Source organism: Elaeis guineensis, chromosome 1 (assembly GCF_000442705.2).
Source record: "Elaeis guineensis isolate ETL-2024a chromosome 1, EG11, whole genome shotgun sequence".
NCBI lineage: Eukaryota > Viridiplantae > Streptophyta > Magnoliopsida > Arecales > Arecaceae > Elaeis > Elaeis guineensis.
In genome coordinates this window covers 13,043,242-13,069,285 of record NC_025993.2, presented here as the reverse complement: position 1 = coordinate 13,069,285, position 26,044 = coordinate 13,043,242, and the positions used below count along the sequence as shown (strand labels likewise).

Below are 26,044 nucleotides of genomic sequence, written 5' to 3'. Positions count from 1 at the left end.
TACCGGGAGTCTTCTTCCCGGATGCTCTGTTTTTTTTTTTTTTTTATTTTGGGCTTTGATCTGCTGGCTGGGCTGGGCTTGGTTGGGCTATCACAAAAGTAAAGAGAGAAAGGAGTTTCTCCCCTCATCTTCCATCGCCTATTCTTCTTGCTCCTTACATTAGTCTTCAAGGATCTTTGAAAGGAGCTAGCACTCTAGAGAGATCGATCCGATCATACTTTATGTGGATACCTATAGAGGTCAGATACGTGTGTGGCGATGAGCAACATACAAGCCTTCGGTATTCATCAGGTATAGAGATCTGATTTCTATCATATTAGATTAGATCTAATATTTTAGATATTATTTTCAGATTATGCATGCATGATTTATGTCATAAGATTCATGCTTAGGTAGTTGTAGATTAGATCTAGTGCATGGTAGATTAAATTATTTAATCTAGTTACTTTCACTGCATGAAAATTTTTTAAAATCTATGCATTAACTACGCTAGTTTTTTTTCAATTAGTATCAGAGCCTCTGACATGATCATATATACATAAAGATCTAAAAATAATTAATTTCGATCACACGTACTGGTTATAAGGTTGTCCTGCTTTAAGGGGTTACAGTGAAAAGGTTGTCCTAGTATGTGCTAATTTAGATACTTAAATCATAAATATGTTTAGATGAGATCTAAAAAAATTTATGATTTATTATCTAATTTTTAATTTGAAATTAAATGATTAATAATCTAATTTTAGTGAAGCATGAGATATTTTCGATCTGATTTAAATGCAATCTAAAGTAGTGATTAGATCTAAAGTGATTTAGATTAGATCTAAATTTCTGCATGTTACATATATGATATGTAAGATTAGATATCCTAGTAGCCTAGTACTCAGATTGTGCATCACCAGATCGTCTGGTCATAAGAGCAAGTAGGGTTTAAAGATTCTCTAATATGTCCACCTAGTATCGCTTGACATGGACTGGACACTCCCAAATCTTGAGATGATCAGGACTCGATTTCTTACCATGTCATATCTCATACGGTGTGATAGAAACAGATTTAGAGGATATCCTAGCAACAGGTAAATTCAAAACATGTCTCTAAAGAAATAAAAATTAAATCAGTGAAGTTCATCATAGACTGAACCATATCTCATACAACCCTATTTCTCCTCTTAAATCCCCCATTGAGCCGAAGTTTACTAGGAGGGATCCATAGTGAAACTATGTCATTTTTCTTGAGACAATCGAAAATTTTTTTACTTTGGCATTTCCTCCTCGATCTGATCGAAGCACTTTTAAGATTTTTCTGATTTACTTCTCTACTTCACATTTGAACTCTTTGAACTTTTTAAAGATATCAGATTTGTATCTCATATACATACCCATATCATGACTGATCATCGATAAAGATAATGAAGTAGAGATAACCTTCCTTATCTGGTACATCAAAAGGGCTACACACATCAAATGTGTATCAGGGTAAGTATTTTAATGGTCCTATCCCCTTGTCCCATTTATTCTTAAAGAGATGATACATAGACTAGATATGACTAAGGAGTCAATGAGCTCAAGGACCCATATTTGTTCAGTCTATAAATCATTTTTTCTCCTATATGACTGAGTCTAAGGTACCATATATACTTCAGGTTGATCTCAATTTTGAATTTTTAAGACCCAATGGCACTCACTATTTGCTCAAACATGTTCACAAATGTATCATCATGCAAATGATAGAGACTGTCTTTAAGAACTAAATCCAAATGGTATTCGCAAAGGTTAGGTGCCCTCAGATATAGTGCAACACTAGTCCTATTGTCAACATTCTCTTAGACCCTGTACTAAAGTGCATAAACAGGCATTAGAGTCTAACACTCAACTGGGAGAAGAAAAAATCATAAGATCAGTTTTGAACAATTCCGACTTACCTTTCCAAGGCATGCCCTTGTTTCTTTAGGCTCTATAGGTATATTTCTCTAAATTTTTTAAGATCCCTTAGTTATCATTATTTTGACCAAATCAGATAAGGTGCTACCATAATTATTCATATAGTAGTTTACCATAAACTATCCATACAAATCAAGAAGAGATTGCAATATCAAATCCACTGGCAATTTCTTGTGCATGGTCATGTCGAACTTCTCAAGCTCCTTAATATCTTCGATCATTGTCAAACAATGATCATGGATTGATAGTCCATCGCACATCTTATGCACTGTGCGACTTTAATCATCTCATAATTCTTGCAAATGAGTCATTATGTCATTGGCAGTGAACATATCCTCATGCATATGTTGGAGTTTATTAGATATAGATGCCAACATGCAACACCTACTTTTATTGTTATTGTCCATCCACTTATCAAGTATAGCTTGTTGACTATAGATTGGACGGACCGATAATATAGAAAAAATTTGATCAAGAATATGACTTAATTTTCAAAAGCTAAGAATGATTCTTAGGTTTCTGAGCCAATGTATGTAATGAATTTTGATTAAACAGTCAATATTTAGGATTCGAGCTAGAGGGTTAGAAGCTGACATAATAAACTGCATAGAGTAAAATTTTTAATTAGATATTTATATTTATTTTATAATTTACTGTAAGAACTTTAAGAAACAAATAAGCTCCCACTATTTTTTTGGATCTCTCATACTCCTTGGATGGAGAAACGAAAATCCTAACGCGATAACTAGATTTTTAGTGGGTGCTATAGTCCCACCGATGTCATATACCTCATTTGACAGATATTGATAATACGTATATCCATACGTGGACAGCTCTTTGCCCAGATATTTTTTGAAGTATGTTTCAGCGATTTGGTCTCTAGATCATGTAGGCTCACCTAATAGATATTGACTACATTCCTTAGTTAAGCTCGATCCATCCTTCATAAGCAGGTATAAAATCATCATTGGGTCCTTCACCTGATAGATATTGGATCCAACCCTATCTTTATCATGGAGCAACTCTTTGCTAATAGAGTGGTTGTGTGTTTCTAATGCAACTGAATCACTGTGACTAGCTAAGAATAATCAATGTTGGTAGCACATCCGCACATCTACAACGGTGGAAGATCGAAGGCTTAATATTTATGGAGAGATTTGATTCAGATCACATCTAATCAGTCATCAAATAATTGATCTAATAGGCATGGGCTAAACCAAATCATCGAGCAATCATATTCAAGTCTTAATCTTCTAAATTTGCCAGATAAATGGAGATCGATAGGAGGCGTCTCCTTGATGGGATCAAAGATCCTAATCATGATTCTCAGAATTGTCTCAAATTGGATGGTTTGAGGCATGTCGAATCGGATCGATGGAAAATCGGAGCGGTTCCGATGGAGAAAATAGCGCACACTGGTGCTAGAAAAGAAAGAGAGAGAAACTGAGGGAGAGAGAGAGGAGGAGGAGAGGGAGAGGCCGATGGCCCTCTGTGGAAGTTGATGGTGGCCCTCTGCGTTCGTCGGAGGGTGGCAAAAGTCGTCGCAGCTTGGTTCGCCCGATGAAGCCGCCGCAATGATTGAGAAAGAGAGAGAGAGGGGAAGACCATCGAAGATAGGAGGATAGGATGGTGGAGAGGCTATCGGAGAGCTCTGGGTGGCCGTCGTGGCCATCAGGCGGCGGAAGCGAAGTGGATGAAGGTGCAGAAGCGGTAGGCATTGGTCATTTTTAAAAAGAAAAGACGATCAGTGAAGCCGGCAAATCCATTGCCAGCTTCACTGTCATCGAGCTTTTTTAAAAAAGCCCGTGAAACAGGGGCGATCACCCCTGTTTCATGTTGTGGAGTCACAGGCGGCGTTATGCCATCCGACGGCCACGACGTCAAGTCGGAGGCCCTCCGACGGTCTCTCTGACAGACCCCTCTCTCTCTTTCTCTTCCTCTCTTTTTCTCTCTTTCTCTCTTTTTCTCCTCTGATCCTCCCTTCGTCGGTTCGCACTAATTTGATCCGATACGAAATCGTGCCGGACCGTACAGTTGGCTGATCGGAATGGCTGTCGATATTGATTTTCAAAACTTTGATCCTAATTAAGTAATCACCTCTTAATTACTTATCTTAAAAATCGATAGGTTGATTGGTTCAAATAGGTTAGCTTAGGTGGATCAGGCTCGACCCACAGATCCGAATTAAGTTCTTAGGTTAATTGATTCTACATATAGATGTCAATCGATTCGATCTACAATAATTATATGATCTTAAGCTCTATTGATTTAATCCTAATCAATACTTGACTCGATTTGATCAATTGCTAAATCAATTTAGATCCAATATAGTCAAATCAAAAATCCTAGGTGTAATCCAATTACATGACCTAATTTGATCTATCCATGACCAATCCCTCATGTACAAGCACAAATTTCAGATCTTAAATTTAAATCTTTAGATCTAAATTTTTTGCATGAAAATTAAGTTTTGGATCTCGAAATAATTTTTAAATTATGCATACAATCATATATCACATATATGAATAAAATTCTAATCATAGAAATTAATTTCAGATCTAAACATGCAATCACATATCATATATATAAACAAAATTTAGATCATACAAACTAATTTCAGACCTAAGCATACTTTCATATATCATATATATGAATCAAAATTAGATCTCGAAATCCTTTTCAGATCTAAATCAAATAGGTATGGATCTCATGTATGGATTAAAAATCAGATTTTGAAAATCCTTTTCAAATCATGCATATTATTTTCATACATATAAACCCGTGGTTCTGATACCAGTGTGGAGATTTCTGAGGTGCTTGTGCATGTAGATTTCAAAATTTTTTCAAAATAAAAATGCAGCAGAATGATTGATTAAAATTCTTTTAATCAATAACATACATTCATCATATAAAAGCACATAAGAATCTAGTTCATGTGCAGAAATAAAATGATCTGATTTTTAATATGAAAATAAATATGAGATCGAATCACATATTTGTTTCGCTTTTCTTTTCTTCAAATTTGGATCTTCACTATGAGTTATTCTTCACCTACGAAGTGATGATTTTGGATATCTTCAGAAGGTCCGTTGAAGCCACACAAGTATCCAACCTTTATGGATATCCATAAGAGATCTCGATCTGATTAGAAGCTTCTTGATCTCACAAAAATGCTAGCTCCCTTGCTGAGATCGCATCTTTATAATTAAAAAAAATTCTTCTTTTCTCTCAAGATACTCTTAAAGAAGAAGAAGAATAGGAGAATATAGAGAAAGATGAAGAAGAATAAGGAGATCCTCTTCTTTTCTTCCTGAAACTATGCACATGATCTCTATACTAGAAATCTAGAGAAGAACCCTTTCTTCTCTTTTCTTCCACGCCCACAAAGAAAAAATCTCTCATCTGACAATTAACAAGCACATCAAATCTAGGTGGTGTCTTTCTTTACAAATTTTTTCGCTATTTTATTCTACTTTGTTATTCTCTTCTTCTATTGGGGATGATAAAAATTAAGTTAGAGGGAGGGAGAATAACCAACTTAAATTTAAGTAAGTCCTTAAGTATGATTAGAAAAAAATAGCTTTACGTACTCAAATTTTATCTCGATTAGAAGTTAATTAGGCACCCTAATCAATGAGTGATCAATAATCTAGATAATGAGGGCAAATTATTAAAAAAATCTAATGAATGATAAGATTTAGATCAGATCAAATTTTAGAGTGACTTCAGAGCTCTTTTCTTATCGATCTCAATGAAAAATCTACTTCATGAGGGTTAGATGGAAAGATCGAGGTATGCAAATTTTTTTTTAAAATCTATTTAAAAAAATATATAGCATTGTTTCACTGAGTAACCAGGTCCCTTCACCTAAGTAAGCATTATGGTTCGCATCAAACGGTGGGGATGCAAGAAACCAATTATAAGAATCATATTTTTTGAACTTGAGTCAGTAAGCTCAATGGGTGTTTTATACCTAATATCCTAAAGTCAACTGATTTGGGAATCATTGGCTAAATGCTTGCAATAAGGGTCTACAAGAAGGTATAGGAAAAAAAAGAGAGAAGAAAAAATAGATAATAAGGGAAACTAAATTGCAAGAAGATAATAAACCCAGCTCACATTTAGTTAAAAGATTTAAAGAGTAAAATAAGAAGTTGGTAAAAGAAGATCTTCAAAAATTTTTTATGGCTAACACTCAATCACTAATTACGTCGATTAATAATTTGATGAAGTACCTCTATGATAGTCTGGTCGGAGATAAGCTATTTTTATGAATATCTAACCTAACTTTTAATTCAAGATCGAGTTAGTACTCACTGCTAATTTTTCTATTTTACTTGAGGACGAGCAAAAGCTAAATTAGGGGTGTGATCAACATATGAATTGATACATTAAAAACACTCAAAACATCATCAAATAAGTTGTACTAATTTACTTGAGAACGAGCAAAAACTAAGTTACGGGTGTGATCAACATATGAATTTATACATTAAAACACTCAAAACATCATCAATTAAGTTGTACTAATTTGAATTTGATGCTTTCCAACTTATTTTGCAGGAAATTAGAAGATTAGGTTCAATTAGCATCAATTTGGTCTAATCTAGCTGGAACCCAAATGCACCCAAGAGCCATAAAAGAGATCCAAGGGCTTCCATTAAAATGCCATAACCAATGGTGGAGATCTAAGCGCTTAAGATGAAGATCCAAGGCAAAAAAAAAAATCAATGGTCGAGAAAAAAATAGTGAAGATCTAAAGACCATCAATCCTTAGAATACTTTCACACGAATTCATGAAGAAATCAAAGGCTAGAAACTAAGCTCACCATCATCCAAGGGTCCAGAATCATGGCGGTTAGAGGAGAGCTTTAATAGAAGGTATTCATGAAGAAACCAAAGTGTGAACATAGCTTAAGATTAAGAGTTCAGATTATAAAATCATCTTTACATAAATCTAAGTGTGAACGTAAATAATCAATTAACGAAGGGGAACCAACCAAACAAGCATCCAAGGGTTGACATTGATGGCGCCTAGCATGGAGCTTAATGAAAGAATTTAAGGAAGAATTAAAGAAAAATTCAGATTCTAACAACTTGAAATTTTTCAATGAAGCAAATATGGATATTCATCAAGGATCAATCCACTGGATAAGATCTTTTGCTTCCACATCCAAAGGTCCTTAATCTTTATGCTATACCCTTCTAACCCTAATCCCCACATCTATTTAAAGCCCTTGGATGGCTATATGAGGGGAGATAAGCTTTTCCACGTCCAAGTCCCAAGTCCCGACGTCCATAACTTCAAAGCCCCTCCACACCAACCTTTTCCACTTCAAAACCCTAACCGGCCTTAGGACCTTTTCCTCCTCCAAAAACCCAGCCATCCAAACCCTTGCTCCTTCCCTCAAAATCCTAGAAACCCCACATCCAAAGTCTTAGAAAAATCAGACGCCTAAGTCTCCCTTCTCATGCTTCCTTCAACCTTTCTTCTTCCACAAAAATCCAGCAAGCCTACTTCCTCTTCCATCTTTTAAATCAATCAACTCTAAACTCTCTTCTTCTCTATAAAACCTCTCCTCCTGCTTTGATCCTTTTTCAAGCCGTTGGAAGGAAGTTCTCAGAGTTTCAGGATGAAGAATTCAGCGAGAAGCATCCCCGTGGTCGGTTAGTCATCACATCTCAGAAAATCGCTGTAACTTATCTATATAGTATCATTCTTTTCTAAATCTTTTGTATTATCTTTTTAATATGCAATAAAGACTTGATTTTCATGTTTTATATCTTTTTTGTCTTTATTCTACTTTGCATAAATAAGAATTTTATTCTAGAATAATTTATGATCTTTGGGACGAGCCATGATTTAAAGATAGGGTTCGTGCTCTTGGGATAGACTATTTTAGGTAAATTTTTTCTATCATTGTATCTAAACAATTTTGACTAGCCTATAACTTTAAAGGATGGATCATGATCCAAAGGTACAGGCCATGTTCTTTAAGATAGATTATATCTTTATTAATTAGATACCAATTCAAGATATGTTAAGAAGGATACAAGTTGTCTAACAAGAAAGTAGTTGAGATACTGAAAACCCATCTTCATACTTGAAACCAAACTTTATTTAATTTTTTATTTACTTGCTCTTTCGTTTAATTGTCTCTTTATTAATCAAGCTTTTATTCATCTTCCACTTAAAATTAAAATCATTCAACCGCAACTAAATACGATCCATACAGATATGATGTCGACTCACGCTGTTTATATAGTATTGAGTTAATCTTTATTTTTTGAATGCTTACGATAGTGATGAGGCCCAATTTCAGTCCTAATGATGGCATATAGTATCCTTCGCATATGATTTTTGGAGAAATTCTTTGTGCACTGCGGGTGGTGTAGAAAATCTGACTTGGAGTGCAATGTTTCATGTGATTGATCCACGTAGCCATCATTTTTCAACACACATTTAATATCTGTAATTTTATTTTTTTGTTAAAAAAATTTATATGACGAACATACCTCTATCCTTTAGAAAAAATTATGACATCCTGTGGCATATTATGACTTTCTATATGCAGAATGTCATAATATGGCTCAGAAAATTATGATATCCTATGCATATTATGACATCCTATATCAAATTATGATTTTCTATATGCAGGATATCATCATATGGTCCAAAATGTCATAATATGGTCCAGGATATCATAATATGGAAGGGGTATTTTTGTCCAACAACTTTCTAACACGTATTTAATGTTTGCAGCTTTATTTTTTATTTAAAAAATTTAAATGAAAAAAATACTTCTATTTTTAAAAAAAATTATGACATTTTGTATTATATTATGATATCTTGTGGATAAAAATTATGATTTTTTATATGTAGAATGTCATAATTTTTTTAAAAAATAAAATATTTTTATCATTCAAATTTTAAATAAAAATAAAATTTAAATATTAAATATATATTAAAATTTATGATTATATGGATCAATCGAATAAAATGTTGAGCTTCACGTTGGATTTTCTATGCTGCGCATGGAGAATTTTCGATTTTATTCCTCTCACGTTGCACCCAGCCTCCCCCTCTCAGTGCTAGTTTGCTTGGTCACGTGCCTCGGGTCATGGTAAGGAGCGGGAGCTGCCAGCCGAAACTCCTACGAATCCATTGTCCCACCACGTACATTTAGAAAAGCCTAATCCATCTCCGTGGCATCTTATTATCATCACAGGGAAATCTCTCTCCGCCCAAAGGATCCCACTTAACCGGTTCCCAATACGCAGCTTAAAACTCACCTACATAAGCTTGGTTGGGGCTTCTCCTCGCCGGAGATCCGAGCGCGAGAGGCCCCAAAACCCTAATCGTGAGTGTCCGATCAATTTCACACGCCATCGCTCGCCCCTCTGGGGTTCTAGGGCTCCACTTAGAGCCATCGTCATGGCGTTCCTCTGGAGCGAGCCATCGTGGAGGTCGGCAAGCGCCTCTCGCAGCCTCGCCTCAACAAGGACGCTCTCGTAAAGCTCCTTAAGGTGCGCATCAACTTCCCGAACCTCGACTCATTGAAAACCCTAGCCATTTCTACGTTCGATGCTCTTTTCTTGATTTGTTTTGATATTTGTGTGATATTAATGTTTATTTTCTTGATCGCTTTTATGATTTGTGGTGGAGTGAAATGGATTTATTCCAGTGTTTTATACGTTTTTTATGGAGACGCTCAATGGGATTTATTTTAGAATGAAAACATAGCGTTAATTGGACTGGGCGTGAGGAAACTGGGTGGTGATTTATCGATAGAATAAAGAAAATGTAGTGAGAGAATAACCATCAGGTGTATGAGCGATAAGCTGTAATGTAAGTGGATAAGAGTAACTGGATTCCGCTCCAATATCCGTTATTGGCTCATGTTACTGTAAAAGTGAATTGGCTAAGAAAGGCAAGTAGTTTTGAAACAATGTGGTCAATAACATAAATCATAGCAAGGTGTGTTATGCCTCATCATGAATGGTAGCTGGTGTTGCTGTGAGACAAGCTTACTGCTGCCTTAATAATGAGGAAGATAGCTTATCTTGTGGTAAGGAATCCAGAAACTGAAGCATAGTAAAGGCATTCTTGATGCCTTGTTTGTTTCCAAGAAGCAATGACAAAAATCATGTAGATTATTGAATTCCTGATATTTGCATGGGTGACAGTGCTTGAGTTTCGTGATGGTTAATGGGTCACAGAGACATGGCTGGTGGAGTTAAGTTCTCCAAACACGAGGAGCAAGAGTACATCAAGAAGCATGACAACGTAGGTTTCTAACAAGGAAGCTGGATAAAGAAAATTTTAAGATCAGATATATGAAATTGATGCATAACGTAGGAGACCTATCTACTACTACTGCTTTGTATCTGTCATTTTCCTTCAAATCTTACTCAAATCAAGCCATGTTAGTTAGTAGGACACCTTTGCCTTCTGCAATAATCTTTGCATTTTCTTCTAGTGATAATTTGGACTTCTTTCAAAAAATAAGGCGGGGATGACAGCACCAACATTTGAACCCCGGAACCCTCCTAAGTGGCGAGGGATTCCATCCAGCTGAGCTAAGGCTGATTGGGTTGTGATTATGATTACTTGTATAATTTCCCATATAATTTGTGATAATGGGTGCATGTGTAAGTTACTCCATGAAGTTTTTGAAGTAATGTTTCACCAGGAAAGGTCTAACATCCTCATTGTCCTAAATCTTTTTTATGCAGCAAGCTGAAAGTGCATTATCAGAGTTAAGCCAGTCTTCTTCTCTACAGACTGCTTTGGAGCCCATAATTAATTCTGTAGTTCAAAACAACTTGCTTCAACATAAAGATAAAGATGTCAGACTACTGGTTGCAGCTTGTCTCACCGAAATTATCCGGGTCCTTGCACCTGATCCACCTTTCAGTGATGAAATATTTAAGGTGAAAAATGCTTCTGCTAATGGTCCTGCTGCCAACAATTTCTATTGTTTTCTTCACTTGGCTGTTATGTATAACATCTTCCTCTAGAATGGCCTATGATTTGCTATCATGTAAAATTTGTGTCTCCATGATACAATGCTCTGAAAAATAGATCAGCAGTTGTCTGGATGGACACTTTTATCTGATTTTCTCTTGCTGCACCTAATTTGCAGGATATTTTCAGACTTATTATTAATACATTTGTGGATCTAGCTGATACCTCCAGTCCATATTTTACAAGGAGGCTGAAGATATTGGAGACTGTTGCTGCCTCAAATGCTGTGTTATAATGCTGGAGATTGGCTGCGATGATTTAGTCCTGGATTTGTTCAAAGTTTTTTTCTCTGTTGTGAAGTAAGGTTTCTAAATTACTGATCTTTTCTTGGTATAGCATGATATAGAATTAGATCATCTATTCATTTTTCCTTTAAATAAGTTTTTAGTTCTTGGTTTTGCATTTTATTCCCTGGAATTACAACTCAAAATGCAACATGTTCTGGTAACGAATTGTAAAAGTCAACCCAAGTCTGTTTAGTGTGCCTTTTGCGTGCCAAGGACTTGACAGCTATGTGCTATTGTGGAGCTGGCCTACAGATTTTAGCTCTTCAAACAAAAAGTTCCCCTACTGAATTCCTAGGGGGAAACATCTTTTTCTAGTGTGACTAGAATTTAAAAAATGTTTTTGCCTTCTAGGTTTCTTTTCTTAGGACATAAGAAGAATAGGTTAAGGGATTGGACATTGCAAACTAGCTGTTCTTAAAAAACTATCTCAGTAAACATGAAAAACTAAGAAAAAACTATGGTTCGTTGTTAGTCTTTATCTTGGTGCAAATAGCTGCTGGCTGCTAGACTTGCCTTCTGAAGAAGGCTCATTCATGTCAACAACCTTGGCCTGCATTATTTTAGGAAGGATCGTAATTATCCCATTAATCCTTCCATTTCTTTCTGCATATTTTAGCAGATAAAGTAACAATATCATAAGATTCATCGTCCCAATAACTTTTGTTTGGTTTCTAATTGAGGTCATTTTTGTTTAGATTGATTTTCCATGAAAATGGAGAAAGAATTCTTGATTTACTTTTCTCCTTGTGGACTTTAATTTCTAAAGCAAGGTCTTGAAAAACTCTAGAAAAATAAATCAAGTAGTCTTTCTCCACTTTCATGGAAAATCAATCTAAACAAAAAATGACCTCAATTTCTAAATCAAGGTCTTAAAAAAAACTCTAGGGCTCTATCATCTGCCTTCTTTCAAATTCTCACTTTTCTGGGTTGAATTTTTCTTCTTAATTAAAAGATCGGCACCAACTGTTTCTTTCTTCTTCAATACAAATCTGTGTTTCTCTTATCTCTGTTATCTGTTTTCTTGCTAATTGTCCAATTAAATGTTTCATTCTCAGTGGCTTACTGATTCGCAATCTTCTGTTGTTCAGAGAAGGTTACCATCAAAGCTTATTTCAGGCTATGCTGTCTACTATGACAGTTATTCTAGAGGAGAAAGTTTCTCAACCTCTTCTTGATGTGATCCTGCAAAACTTGTTAAAGGAAGAAAAGGTAAAGATCTCTAGTGGTGCAGAATTACCATGAGAAGGTTCTTTGGACATATTCTGTTTCTTCATAACAAACTAATTAATTAGAAATTGTTAAATTGGTTTTTGTGATGGAGATGCTGGATACTAAGCCTACATCAACAGAAAGAGAAGTGTCGGGACTTGATGCTGGAATATACTTGAAGACACACACATATATTTGAAACTAGATCAACCATTTGTCTGTTTTCTTCTTTCTTATCTAATGTAATAACACTTATCTCTCTTTATATGCTGTTTTATATAAATGAAGAGATATTTGTGTTAATTTGGATATGGTTGTGTGCGAAGAAAGCACACCATACATTGATTTTCCAGGGAAGAACTTCTGTTATTTTCTTTCATTTTATTTGTGATTCAAAGCTTAAGGAGTGCTCATATATGTTGTGAGTAACACATTGTAAGTGGCCGAGTTGAAGAGGGCAATAGTGAGAATTATGAAATACGAAACTAGTGCTAAGAACTTAAAAAATCTATATGATTTAAATTCCCTTTGCTTTTGTTTTGTGTATGTGGGTAAGCATCGTTCACATGAGGTTACGATGAAAAGGAACTATTACCTTTCAATCTCAATCCCTCAGGTAGTTCTAAGGTCTCTCATCTGTCAGATCAAATTAATATTCTTTTGGTTTTTCTCTAGTATCAAAAGCTTGGACAATTCTCTCGTATGATAAAAACTACTGTGTTCTCTTGATGGGCAATTCGACAATCTTCTCCTTTAATGCAAGGATGTAAACTATGTTGGAAAAATATAATATCTTAGGAGGCTAACTATAGGAAATTAGGAACATTTGGAAAAGTGCTCTTTGAGTTAATATTGCCTTGTCTACCTCTGTTAATATGCTAAATAAACATCTCTTTAGCATTTCTGTCCTTTGAGCCAATCTGGCCTTATGTACCTCTGCTAGTACTAGGCCAATTGAACATCTCTTTAGCATTTCTAGGTACATGAATGAAAATGATGCCTCTATATCCAGTCATATCTCTGACAGGTTGCATATTTTCTTTTTCAATTTTAAATAAGACACTGCTAAGTCGAACAACCCAAATTGTTTATGCTTAATAATTACCCAGTTTATTTTGGGAATGTATATTAGGGACATACATCTCCATTAACTTCTACAAACCTTGTAGTTGTTCATGACTTTGCTTGCATGCTTTGAATGGCTTTGTCAGGGAGAAGGATGCACCAACAATGATCGTCAATTCCTCAATCTTCATATTGATTAGCAAATACCTTATTGTGTCTACTTGCAAGCAAGTTTGTGGGTCGATATATTATCTATCATAGTTAAAGTTGCTGCCCCAATGGGTTCTCAAACTTAGGTCTGCGGTCTGTAGCTAGGTGCCTAACTACCATCCAGAGTATCTTTGAGAAAGAGAGGGCCTAGCCGAGAAACCTCGGAGTCTAATCTTGTGTAATTAGTGAGTGACCCATCAAGATCTATAGCCTTTAAATGAATCTGAAAATTCTAAACGGTACATGAAGAAGGTATGCTTTGATATTGGATGTTTTATAATTTTATTCATCTCCAAATGATGCGAAAGAGCTGTATTTGAAGCTAATCCTGAAAATTAGCCTGATTATTGTATATATATCAATTAGTTTTTTTTTTTAGAATTTTTTATTTTGTGTCTATTATGTTTCTTGATTTTCCCTGGGATGGTTCAGTATCAAATGGTGGTAGCTGCCAGTTTATCACTTGGAATTGAAATTCTTTCACATGTATACATTCAGCAATATTATCAAGCTTACATCTCTAAGATTAATAAATTAAGAAGTCTTAACCCATCACCATGGGTCACTCTCAGTGGTAATTTGTTGCAAGAACCAGAGGGTCATTAGAAAGTTTTAAATGGGATGGATTCAGTTACATAACTTGAAACATCCAATATTTTCATGCTCAGAAATTTTAGCTGAAATGTTTGGTTGCTTTAATCATTTGATATCAAATGTGACACTGAAACCCTGTTTTAAGCTTATTTTGTTTGTCCTGGTCAAACTATTTATCTAAAATGCAATGATTATGGGAAACCAAAAGTAAGGGTGAATTTGGAGCTATTTAGAGGGAGTTGTTTGCTGACCTTTTAAAATAAGTGCTTTCTAAATCATAATGTTTGGTAAACAGCATCAAAGAAGTGCTTTTCAAATAAGGACAAGCCTGAACTGGCTTTTAAGAGAAGCTAAAAGCTTCTGTTCTTGCAAGCTTTTTCCTTATATGGTAAATTTAGTTGTAGAGTATATGACTGTCAAGCACTAAATATATAAAAACAAACATTTTATTTGATAACTTAAATAAAAGTATTTTTTTGAGAACGACTTTTTGAAAACATAAAAGCAACGCTAAACATGGCCTCAAACTAAAATCTCACAGTTAACATGCTGAAATCAGAATCAATTAATTTTTTTTTTGTAATTGAGTTGACCAATAATCAAGCATTGGTTATGTTAAGCAACTTGCATTAAAGCTGGAAGAAGAAACAAATACACATGTATATAAATTGTTAGTCTGGCCCAGCATGAGAACTCTAGGCTGAGGACTAAGCATAGCCAAAGTAATGATGAATCCGCATAACTGGAGCTTGGAGGTATGGCTTGAACCAAGTGAAAGCAAGAGCACGATTGTCATATTCTTTAATAGTTCATATGACCCTTTTTTTTTATTGAGGCCCAATTTGGTTCATGAATAAACAGGACCAAACCAGAGTAGTGTCCTTATACTCTTTTGAGGCCCCCCAATAAAGCAGGAATACAGTATGGATGAGCTGATTCCGAACAGTTTACTACTTGGCTTGGCTTGGCATTTTTGCCCCCTTAATGGTAGCTTCTTAATGGTGTGATCAGACTTTTCATATCAAAGTCATGAAACTTCTTTAAGACACAATGAGGTAGTCAGATCTATGTTACATATTTTTCTTAGGGTTTATCTATCGTGGTTTCTTTTTCTATTTTTTTTTAGTTTTTTTACAATTTGTTGCTCTTCTGATTTTTTTAACATCGTATGATTAACTTCATATTGGTTAATGCGCGACTTGGATTTTTTTTTCCTTAAGTGCATAAATTGTTATGATATTTAAAATTTTAAATCCTTATTTTTCACAAAGGAAAGGTAGTTTGTTGCATACCTGGGAAAAACTGCTTAAATGAGTGGTTTACTTACACTGACTGCTTACTTGCAGGGAACGTCCTTCAGGCTTGCTGTTTCTGTCATTCAGAATTGTGCAGGGAAGTTGGAGCCCTTGATTCGGTGTTTTTTAACATCATCTATTTTGAACAGGGATGCTTCGACATATGAGCTTAATAAATACTACCATGAAATTATATTGGAAATATTCCAGTGTTCTCCCCAGATTCTTATTGCTGTCATCCCGAACTTGTCTCAGGAACTAATAGTATGTAATCCACTTACTAAAATTGAACCAGAAATTGTTCTTATTCGTGGATTGTATCTTGGAATCAAGTCCTTCATTCTTGTCTCTTCCTCAAATCCTAATATAATCTATGTTTCTGGCAGACTGATCAGGTGGATGTCCGCCTGGAGGCTGTTCATTTGATTGGGAAACTTCTTGTCCTCTCGAATCTTCATTTTGGTCGGGAATACCGGTCAGTTTTTGTAGAATTCTTGAAAAGATTTTCTGACAAATCTGCGGAAATTAGAATTGCAGCTATAGAGTGTGCTAAAGCATGCTATATGGCTGATACATCTGGAAGTGAAGCACATGATATTCTAAGTGAGTAGTTGGCTGTTGATTTTTTACTTTAAACGTTGTCTTACAATGTTTCTGAATCTGTTTTGCAAACTTTGGTAGCCGCACTTGAGGGAAGGCTATTAGATTTTGATGATAAAGTGAGAACACAAGCTGTTATTGCAGTCTGTGATCTGGCTAAATCTAACCTAACTTGTTTTCCATCCGAACTAGTATTGAAAGCTCTAGAACGACTTCGTGACAAGAAGGTGATTATACATTCACATAATTCAGTTATCATTTCTTTACAAGGAACTAACTTCTAAGGTGCCTGTTCAAATTCTCCTCTGCAGGTTTCTGTTAGAAAGAATGTGATGCAAAAGCTATTGGAGTTGTATCGGGCTTACTGTACTAAGTGCACCAAGGGGCATCTCATGCTTAATGATAATTATGAACAAATTCCATGTAAAATATTACTTCTCTGCTTCGACAGAGATTGTAAGGAGTTCAGGTCCGGCGGCTATCTTGTTTCTAAGTTTGGCCTCTATCTGGGTTTGCATTGTGCTAATGTGGGATGTACAATGTTACAGGCCGCAAAACATCGAGGTCATATTTTCAGAGGATTTATTCCCATTATCACTTCCTATAAAGGAGAGGACAGAACATTGGATTGCATTTTCCTCACTCTTCAAGCTGCCTCATATCAAGGCTTTAAACTCCATTCTATATCAAAAACGAAGGTATTTATACCTGTGTGCTGTTCAACCTCAATGTACTATTATTTATCTTTTTATTTTTGACAAAGCATGACTGCCATCAGGTTGCAGATGGAATTGCAAGAATATTTGTCTCTTCGAGAGAAGGAGAAGGTACTGTGAACTCTCTTTATGGGAATAAGATTCAGATGATTGAATACATTGAGATAACACTAACCCACATTCTTACATATTATTCTTTCTTTTCTCTTTTGATTTGATGTTATGGCTTGTATAAACACTTAAATTAGTATCTTTGTTCTTTTGTACTGTTGTTATGTTTAATCATGTACACCTCACTATTGTATTTTTTCATGTCTGGCAGAATTTTAACATTTGTTCTTTGATTCTGAAGTATATGTTTCAGGCTATCATTCTCATCTTACATACTAAAGCACATTGCCTTAGCTCCTTTGGCCCTGTATCTCAAAATGCACGTTATCGTTGAATGTAAAGTGGCATTTTCTTTTTTCCTGCTTCTGCTTTTGAGTTTGAAGCACATCTTAGTATTGAGTTATGCGTCCTTCTCTTTTATTGTTGTTGTATCCGACTAATTTTTAGCCTTGCTCTATTAGATTCACGTATGCTTATGCTAGCCCTCTTTTCACTGACCTAGTGATGTGTTCTTTGTTAGTGTTTAGCGCAAGGAGTCAACGACTACCAAAATATTTCTCTGTCTCAGGCATCTTAGGATCAGTCCTAATCTAACATGCTTTAAGCTGACTTGTAAATCATTTTAGTCCATGAGATGCAATATTTATGTCTATCCCTAGAAATCTAGAACAATGTAAATGATGTCTTTGCACAAGAACTGTTATGATTCACTTCTTGTTGACTTAATGATGTTTTCTGTTCAGTTCTGTTCTTTGGTCTCTTCGAACTGCCAATAACTAATGAAAGTGATTCTTGTTGCTTCTTTAATTCTTTATCACTCCTATTAGTTCTTTCTTGGAGCCATCCAATTTATATTATTTAAAGTGCCCCGTTGCACCATATTGCTATATATCCGCTGCTCTTATAGATGCTCCCAAAATAGAAGTTTTATCATTTATGTACTAAGTTCTGATGTATGAAATTTTTTACCTTGGCTCATCTAGTGGTGCATTGGTCTAGGTTGGTACAAATAGGAGTTCATGACACACAACTAAACCAGCTGAACCTTTTCTTCTTAAGTTTTTGAATCACAAAAGTTGCTTTCCACTTTTCTTCCCCCTAAAAACCTTAATAATTTATTTATTTATTTGAGCTTGCATATTGCAATCAGAGGCAGCAAATAGCTTGAATCAAGGATTGTTTTATTATCTGAAGAGTTGAGTATTTGAAGATTTGAGAAAAAGTTTGTTCTTTTCCTTACTTGATTCCGGCGTGTAAAAACCCATTTTGCTTGCAAAATTTTAATGATTTGTTTTTACAGTGAATGATAGGTAAGTAGATTCTATCAAAGAATCTTTTTTATCCATGAATCAATTAGAGCAACTGAGCAAGTGTAAATGCATTGTAATTGATGTACTGTCCAATGAGGGACAAAGTAGGCTTCTACTGAGTAAATTGTTATTTCTGGAAAGAATTTTATTTTATTTTGAATTTTTATTCTGATGACGATGCTAGTTTTCAAATGTGTACTACTCACCAAAACTTGCATGTTGTCTAGATGCAAAAAGTGGTTTTTGCTGGCAGATGGTTTCAGGTGCTAGCCAGCAAGCATTGTGCTGGGCTAGTATCAACACCTGATATGGGTTGGCACCAATCTATCAAATCTTTTCCAAAAATTTTTGGTTAAAAAGGGATTTCTAACTTTTTTTCATTTTTGTCTTTTTTGTTCTCATGGAAAAGCATATCTCTTGGCATGGCACAACTTGGTAAGGCAATGTCCATAATGCCTTGTGGCACTAGCACTTCAATCCTTGGTCTGGTGATTCTTAGCATTGTTGTTATGCATGAAAATGGAATGCATGTATCTTGTTGTGTTGGTGCAAGTCGGGTGTAATTATATATGGTATGCGAAACATGATTTGATTTTGATCATCTCTAATACTACAATGCAAATTACTTGAGTCATCATGCATAGTCTCCAAGCTTCTTCCATACTGAAATGCTGGCATTTTTTTTCTTTGAGGCACTTTATGTGTTTTTACTTTAACAATAGTGTACTCCCATTCAAGGTCTGCTGGATTGTACTGGGTTCGCATCGACTAGTGACTAGTTTGGTGTGATATGGACCTATATCCTACCATGCCATAGTGTTCTAAAATAAAGAAAGGGAGGGAGAGAGGGAAAAAAGAGGGAGGAAGAGAGAGAGAGGGAGGGAGATGGATGACTCACCTGGCTGGTATGTTGTCAGACACGTTCAGATCCAGAGGAAGGCTATGGGGGGGGGTGCAGAGAAGGAAGGCTTTGGAGCGGTTTTGAGGGCTTTCCGATGAGGGAGAGGCTAGAATTGGTGCGAGGGCTTCGAGCAAACCCAAAGACAGGGAGAGAGGGGACTCATCTAGAGAGAGAGACTGGAGGAGGAGGTGGGAGGGGAGGCAAGGGTTCGAACTTCGAAGCATCAAGAAAGCCAAGGGGAGGTTATTGTCTTGTTCAAGCCGCTATGCTGGTAACCGACCGGTCTGGTTTAGCATGCCTCGAATCATGTTCAGCATGGTTTGCTAGGCGTTGTACCCATTAGTTCAACTCTTGCTTTAGGAAGGATAAAAGAGGAATGCATGAGGTAAAAATGGGAGTGCATTATCAATGTTTCATCAAATGATATTGACCATCTGTGTTTACCTTTGCGTGCATTGCATGTGCTCAATACTATGAGCCCATAAGCATAATTATGCTGTTGGTAGTTTTCATCGAAAGGAGCTAATCATTAAGAACTATATTGCCTCTAGTTCTATCACATATAGATATTGCACTTGTTCAACTTGCAAACTTCTCATTTGTTTTAATGGACAATTATTTTTCATTTATCATGTTCATTCTACTTACTTCGGAGTGGTTTGTGGTGGTTAGGCGACTTGGCCTGGTTTTGCTCACTTCGGAGCTTTTTGTGGCGGTTGAGCCATCCCGGTTCCAATACTAGAGGAGAAGGCCATCTTGGGCTCTTTTTTTTTCCCTTGAAATACTGAGCGGTTTTATTTTGAGTCTAAATCCGAGGCAAATTTAATATAATCCCATCCCTTGTCTTCACTATTCTTTTCTCTCTCTCTCTCTCTCTCTCTCTCTCTCTCTTTTTCTGTTTCCATGCCCAAAATAGGCCGAGCATTGGTAATGAGGGAAAATCATGCCAAAATTTTGTAGTTCCCCTAAGTAGGGTTCTATATTAATCTGAATTAAAATTCATTTTTTTGTAACTTGGAGTGTATATTTAAGACATGATCCCTAATTTGGGTATTAAACCCAGTATAAAATCATACTAGAAATATAACCGAATAATAAGAAAACATGCTAGTATTAAACTATGAATATAGGACTAGGCTAAAATTTGATACTGTCTTCAATAGGAATTTTATAGAAAAAATTGGAAATAAACCTTGGAATCCACTTGTTGAAGTCTTCTCCTTGAATTTGCTGGTTTGTTAAGGCCAATGCCTCTCTAGTTGATATTGATTGTAAATCGGGCAGCAACAATTAGAGAGAGATATAGAGAGGTGCAACCATAGCGCTAGGAGCAGGACAATAACTAGACCTTTGTGTCATGTCTACCTATATATCAAGACAATGTTGCCTATGTAAATTATAAAATGAAGGCAAAAACAATTTAGTTAAAAGTATGGGGAGGATGACAAAAGTCAATAGTGAGAGTTCAAGAAAAGGTAATGGTTGAAAGAAGGATACATATAACAAAAATTATGACGTACAATGATATGCATTTGCACACTGAGTTGCACATCTATATTTAATAATTGCAATTGTATCCATTAAGCAATCTTGCAATATCTTGGGATCAATATGAAATAAAATATTATTAAACACACTTAAAATCTTAACTTAGAGATATATAATCTTAAAATAAGCCTCAAAGTCAAAAAAATGAAAGGAGGTAAAAAATAATAAACTGGTACTGAACCTATACACAGCTCGAGTGTCTGTACAATTTATTTTGGTACTGTACTGGGACAATACTTGATATCAAGATTACAGACCTTGGAGGCCATATTACTTGAGAATAAGATCGTTGATTTTGATATATAAAAGAGCAAAAAAGTTTGAGAGTTTGGATATGTCTATCGCTGAACACTATATCATGTTGAACCATCCTAGGATTACTTGATAGAAGCTGTGAGGTATTCAAGAACATTTGTTTTCTAGGCATTTTAGATGTTGTAGACCAAGTTGAAAGTGTGAAATGCAATTTAGATATATTCCATCATGATTTTGAGCGTACTATCTCAACTAACTCCACCACCCTCTTCTCATGCATGCATGTGCGCATGCATTTTTGAACTTGAAGTTTGCACTAGTGGCTCATCTGTAGTACCTTGGTTTAGCTCTTCAGTAGATTTTATTCGTAAGATGAAATTTAAAGATCTCTTATTAGATTAAGACTCTCTATTTTAACTTTATCTTTTTTTTTAAAAAAAATTATATGATCATGGATTTGCTAGCCTTTCTAGTATTTACTAACATTAATGTTTGATCATCAGAAAATGTTGATGTCCCAAATTCTTCATCATAAGATTGTTGACACAAGTATGTGCTGAGGTCCAAAGGAACAACTTTACAAATGAGGCAGGATACAATTAGTAAACCTATGCTTTAATTTCTGTCAATATAATCACGAGCTAAGAATATTCATCCTTCAGGGTTAAAGTAATAAGCAAAATCTAGCTTTGACATATTCTGGTCACTTTGTAGTTCACTAAAATTATCTCCATTTTAGCGTTTCTTTTCTTATTTTCAGCTCATTGCATAATGGTGTAGTTGAAGATGCTATGTGTCTAACATACATTTATGTTATAGCATTGCCCTCTGAAAATTTACTTGAATCTATAATGCAGGAGAATGCTTCGGAAGAAATGCACAAGAGAATCCAAGAATCTTTTATGAAGATGTCCAGCTCATTCATAGACTCTTCTAAAGCTGAGGAGTGTTTTCAAAAATTGCACCAAATGAAAGATAAAAATATTTTTAAAGCATTGGTTGAATTGGTTGATGAACAAACTACTTTTGCAACTGTTCAATCCATCAGGGCAAGTACATGATCTCTTTCAGTAAATCTGGAATTAATGTTTTCCTTATTTTTTTCTTGAGTCATTATATGTTAGATGGCTTTTAATTTCTTGACTAGAGTTATTAGAGATAGTTTGCTGGTTACATATTTCATTTGAGGCTTATGATCACGTTAGGAAGTAATATAGACTTCTCAAGGAGAGAGCCAAAAAAAAAAAAAAGGCTTACTATCAAGTCTGAAGTTTTGGCCAAACCAAGCTTGAATTGGCACCTGAAGCTTGGTTTGGACTATCATCTGCTGTTTGATCAATTTTTTGTTGCTTTCAACCAGTTTTGACTGGAATCTTTGGCCAAACCAAAATTTTTAAACAACTGGAGTTCATCAATACATATAATAGCATACTTTATGAATTTCATTTATTTGCAATATTGACTTCATAAACAGGTCCTATATGAAACAAAATAATAATGTGCAGTAGTACCTTTTCTTGACTTTTTTTCTTTTGTTTCATTTTCTTTCTTTCTTTTCTTTTTTTTGGAAAAACTTTCCTGATGTTTTGGTAAGAACTTTGAAACTTGGAGTCTAGCTGCTAAAACTGCCAAACTGAGGCTCTATATGCTTTACTAAAATTGAAACACTAAATAATTTTTCCAATGCTACTTATTATCGAAAAAACTGTTAGATATTGGGCCTTTTTTTTTTTGTCGGAATTTTAAAAATCCAGGGACATAGAGTCATTATCAAAAATATATTGGCACGGAAACAATCAAGGAGATTATTACTACTGTATTATTATTCTCAAGGTCTGCAGTACCGGAACCAGCACTCATGCCAGTTAGCCGGCGGTATGGTATTGTGCTGTGTCATTTTTGGCGCACATCGACAAAAGGGAACCTGCAAGGGAGGGGGGAGAGAGAGGAAAAGAGAGAGGGAGGGAGATAGAGGAAGATGACCGCGGGCGGGAGGGCTTTGGAAGCCCCCTCTCCTCTGTGGCATCAGAACAAGGCAGAGCCCTTGTTTCGAAAAGAAACCTGAGCTTCGGCCCCTTTTTTTTTTTTTTTTTTTTAGTTTTTTTTGAAGTGAAGTCGGCTTCCTCTGCCAATATTCTATGATGTAACCCAAAGTACCATGACATTGTTAACATGAAAAAATATTATGTCTAAATCAGAAATGCTCACATGCAGTAGCAAATAAATTTAAGCATAGATCTGGTCCTAGCAAATATTAAGTGCATTCAGATTAACCGTTGAATAATGTAACTAGCTTCTTTCAAACTGATACAATTGGGTAAGAGCCAAAACCATCTTTGCATACAATATGTTCCTATAAAATGTACAGTGTTGTTATTACCTCTAAGTAAAAAATTTGGGTTATTAAGGAACAACTGACTGATCACTTGTTGATGTAGTACAGGATATGTGCTTTGAGATGGCTACTAGGGGTGTCAAAGGAGAAATATATTGTTCGTTTACTAACAAGGTAGTCATGTGGGTCAGTTCAAAGGAAATTTCTAGGATTTTTATTGGGGTTGGTGGGCAGGGAATCAGACTATGGTTTATGGAGTGACCCTTTAGGAGTTTTTGAGGGTTTCCCAATGATTGTTGGGACAATAATGAGATCTGTGCTGGTCTAATCAGCTAACAAAATCCACATCAGTAGAAGAATGGAATACTGAGGAAGGGATGGAGAAGCGGAGAAAAAAAGAGGGAGAGAAGATTAGAGAATAAGGGGAGATTAGCTGTGGAAGGCCTTCTCTGTTTTTTCCTTCTTTGCGCTCCAAATTCCACCATGCTTGAAGGGAAGGATGGTGGTGCGGGTATCCAGTGTCATGCTAAACCATGTACATACCTTGGCATGCACTGTGCGGGCTGAGGACCGGCATTAGCACCTAAATATTTGGTTGAGGAGGTTGAAACCTAGATAAGATCTGTGCAAGGCCACTGCACTGTGGTGCTTGGCGGCAAGTAACCTGCCACCAAAAATACTTTTTTGTGAAATGCCTCAATGCTTACAGCTATCAATGAGCAGTTAAATTTGCTTATTCTGTGGGATGGCCTAGGCACACTGAGAATTTGTCACACCTAACAACATTGCTTCCCATAAAAATTTAAAGTAATCATGGGTTACCTAGTGGCCCACCAAAAAATGACACTCTGAATAGTGGCTTTGACTTCACTGTTAATCTTGATGTAACATGATCAATCACATAAGACATGGTTGATGTGCAGCCCATCTTGGAAGGACTTGATTTGGATACCATTGCAAGGGTTCAACATCTGGGGCACTATCTGAAGTTTTTAGACAGGTGAATTGAGCAGTTGTGGCCTTATGGGGACTTGTGTTAAATTTGATGATTTTAAAGATCACCATTTTTTTTTTTGGATGAGCCTCTTTTCTGCTTTACATCATCAAGTGCTTCCTTGAACAGAAAACCCTCTCTCAAGACAAGAACGAAGTATGTTGTTACCACATTTGGAATTTGCAGTATTTTGAGGATAAGTGCATCATAATTTCATTCTGTAGCATTGAGCAATTCTTTTGGTGGATTGCTTTTTAAAGGGTTGTCACAAATATTTGGGGCCAGCATTGTGTCATTTTAGGTGCCTCCTACCTTGGTTGCCACACCACTTAGCAACTCTGTCATAATTTTGGATATTTGAACTTTGTATTGCTTGTACTACTAGGTGCTAAAATTTACAACCATGTCTCATAGGTACTTTTAAATTACTAACTCCATTCTTCCCACTTTTTGAATCTAGGTAATGATAATCAGTTAACAGGTAAGCATTAGGTTTAGCTTTAGATATTTTTCTAGCTCACTGCATGATCTACATGGATCTGTAGCTGAAAAGTTGCATTCAATGTTTGCTGCATAGATACCTTTATTTTCATCCAAGATTCCATTGACTGGCAGTAGGGTCCACACGCCAAAAGGTATGTGACAGGCTGTGTAGATTTAGCATTATTCTTTGCCCAAATGTTCTGTAAGCCATGGATTGTTACTATCATTTTCTATATTCTTGGCTTCCCTGCTTCCTCCCCAAAATCTTTCCTCTTCCCTCTCATCACACAATTTTAATGGAAAACCATCCATCTGATGACGTATGGCAGAATTCAGTTGTCCGGAGTCAGTCTACCCAATCAGCAGGTTGGACTGTAAGGAGCTTTTTCTATTGCCATTTCTCTTTGGTAGATTGTCATGGGGTACCATGGAGTGAAACATTTTCTTTTAGAATTTTTGGCATTAGTTCATTGGCAGCTTGTCTTGCTCATCGTCAATTTAACTAACTCTTTAGGAATATATCCATTATCTGGGCCTTTGTATCAGTTGTATACCTTTTTAAAGGTAGAAGAACTCATCTGAACAGTTGGCAAGGTTATGATAGGTCAGTCATTCCATCTTTATTGGACTTGCTATTGGTATGTTGGTAAGTGAAATTTCCCAGATTTAATATTCTCATGGTAATGTGAACCTCCATTAGTGCTATTTTCTTCTGTCGCTTATCATACTGATATACCTGAAAATGATCAGTTTTACTATTCGTAATTATATTCAAGGACAAACATGTACATTCACATATTATCAGAAAAATCATATGGTCCATATCTATTGTTCTCTATGTTTATTTATGTTTCTACTTCATTGTAGCAGGAGAGAAAGTACTTTAAAATAACTAGAATTTATGTAATTTATCTCTATTTTTATCATCTTGGTCAATCTCCTTCCTGAGGTTGAGTTCATCTGACATTTTTGCTGTTTACTGATTTCTTTATGTTCCTTTTTTAACTTGTATTTTCTCTGATTTTATTCTGGTCGTGTTTTCAGGGTTCATTTCTCTTAAGAGGATTGGGGAGAAAAATTCAAGTTATGATTTTTTTAAGACACTCTCCTCAAAATGTTCATATTCAATATTCAACACGGAGCACATTCGTTATATTTTGGGAGTATT

The 26,044-nt window shown here is 35.7% G+C and overlaps 1 protein-coding gene across 1 annotated transcript; it reads left to right on the top strand.

The window, feature by feature from the left end:
* The first annotated feature begins 3,564 nt into the window (after positions 1-3,564).
* LOC140855683 (sister chromatid cohesion protein PDS5 homolog B-like) lies at positions 3,565-22,140 on the top strand. The gene is given in 13 exon segments (XM_073252064.1): positions 3,565-3,648; positions 9,388-9,462; positions 10,672-10,869; positions 11,082-11,175; positions 11,178-11,262; positions 12,339-12,459; positions 15,675-15,887; positions 16,010-16,226; positions 16,305-16,450; positions 16,535-16,692; positions 16,772-16,921; positions 17,002-17,050; positions 21,922-22,140. Coding segments are annotated over 13 exon segments (1,794 nt in total). The 3' UTR covers positions 22,126-22,140.
* Positions 22,141-26,044: the final 3,904 nt, after the last annotated feature.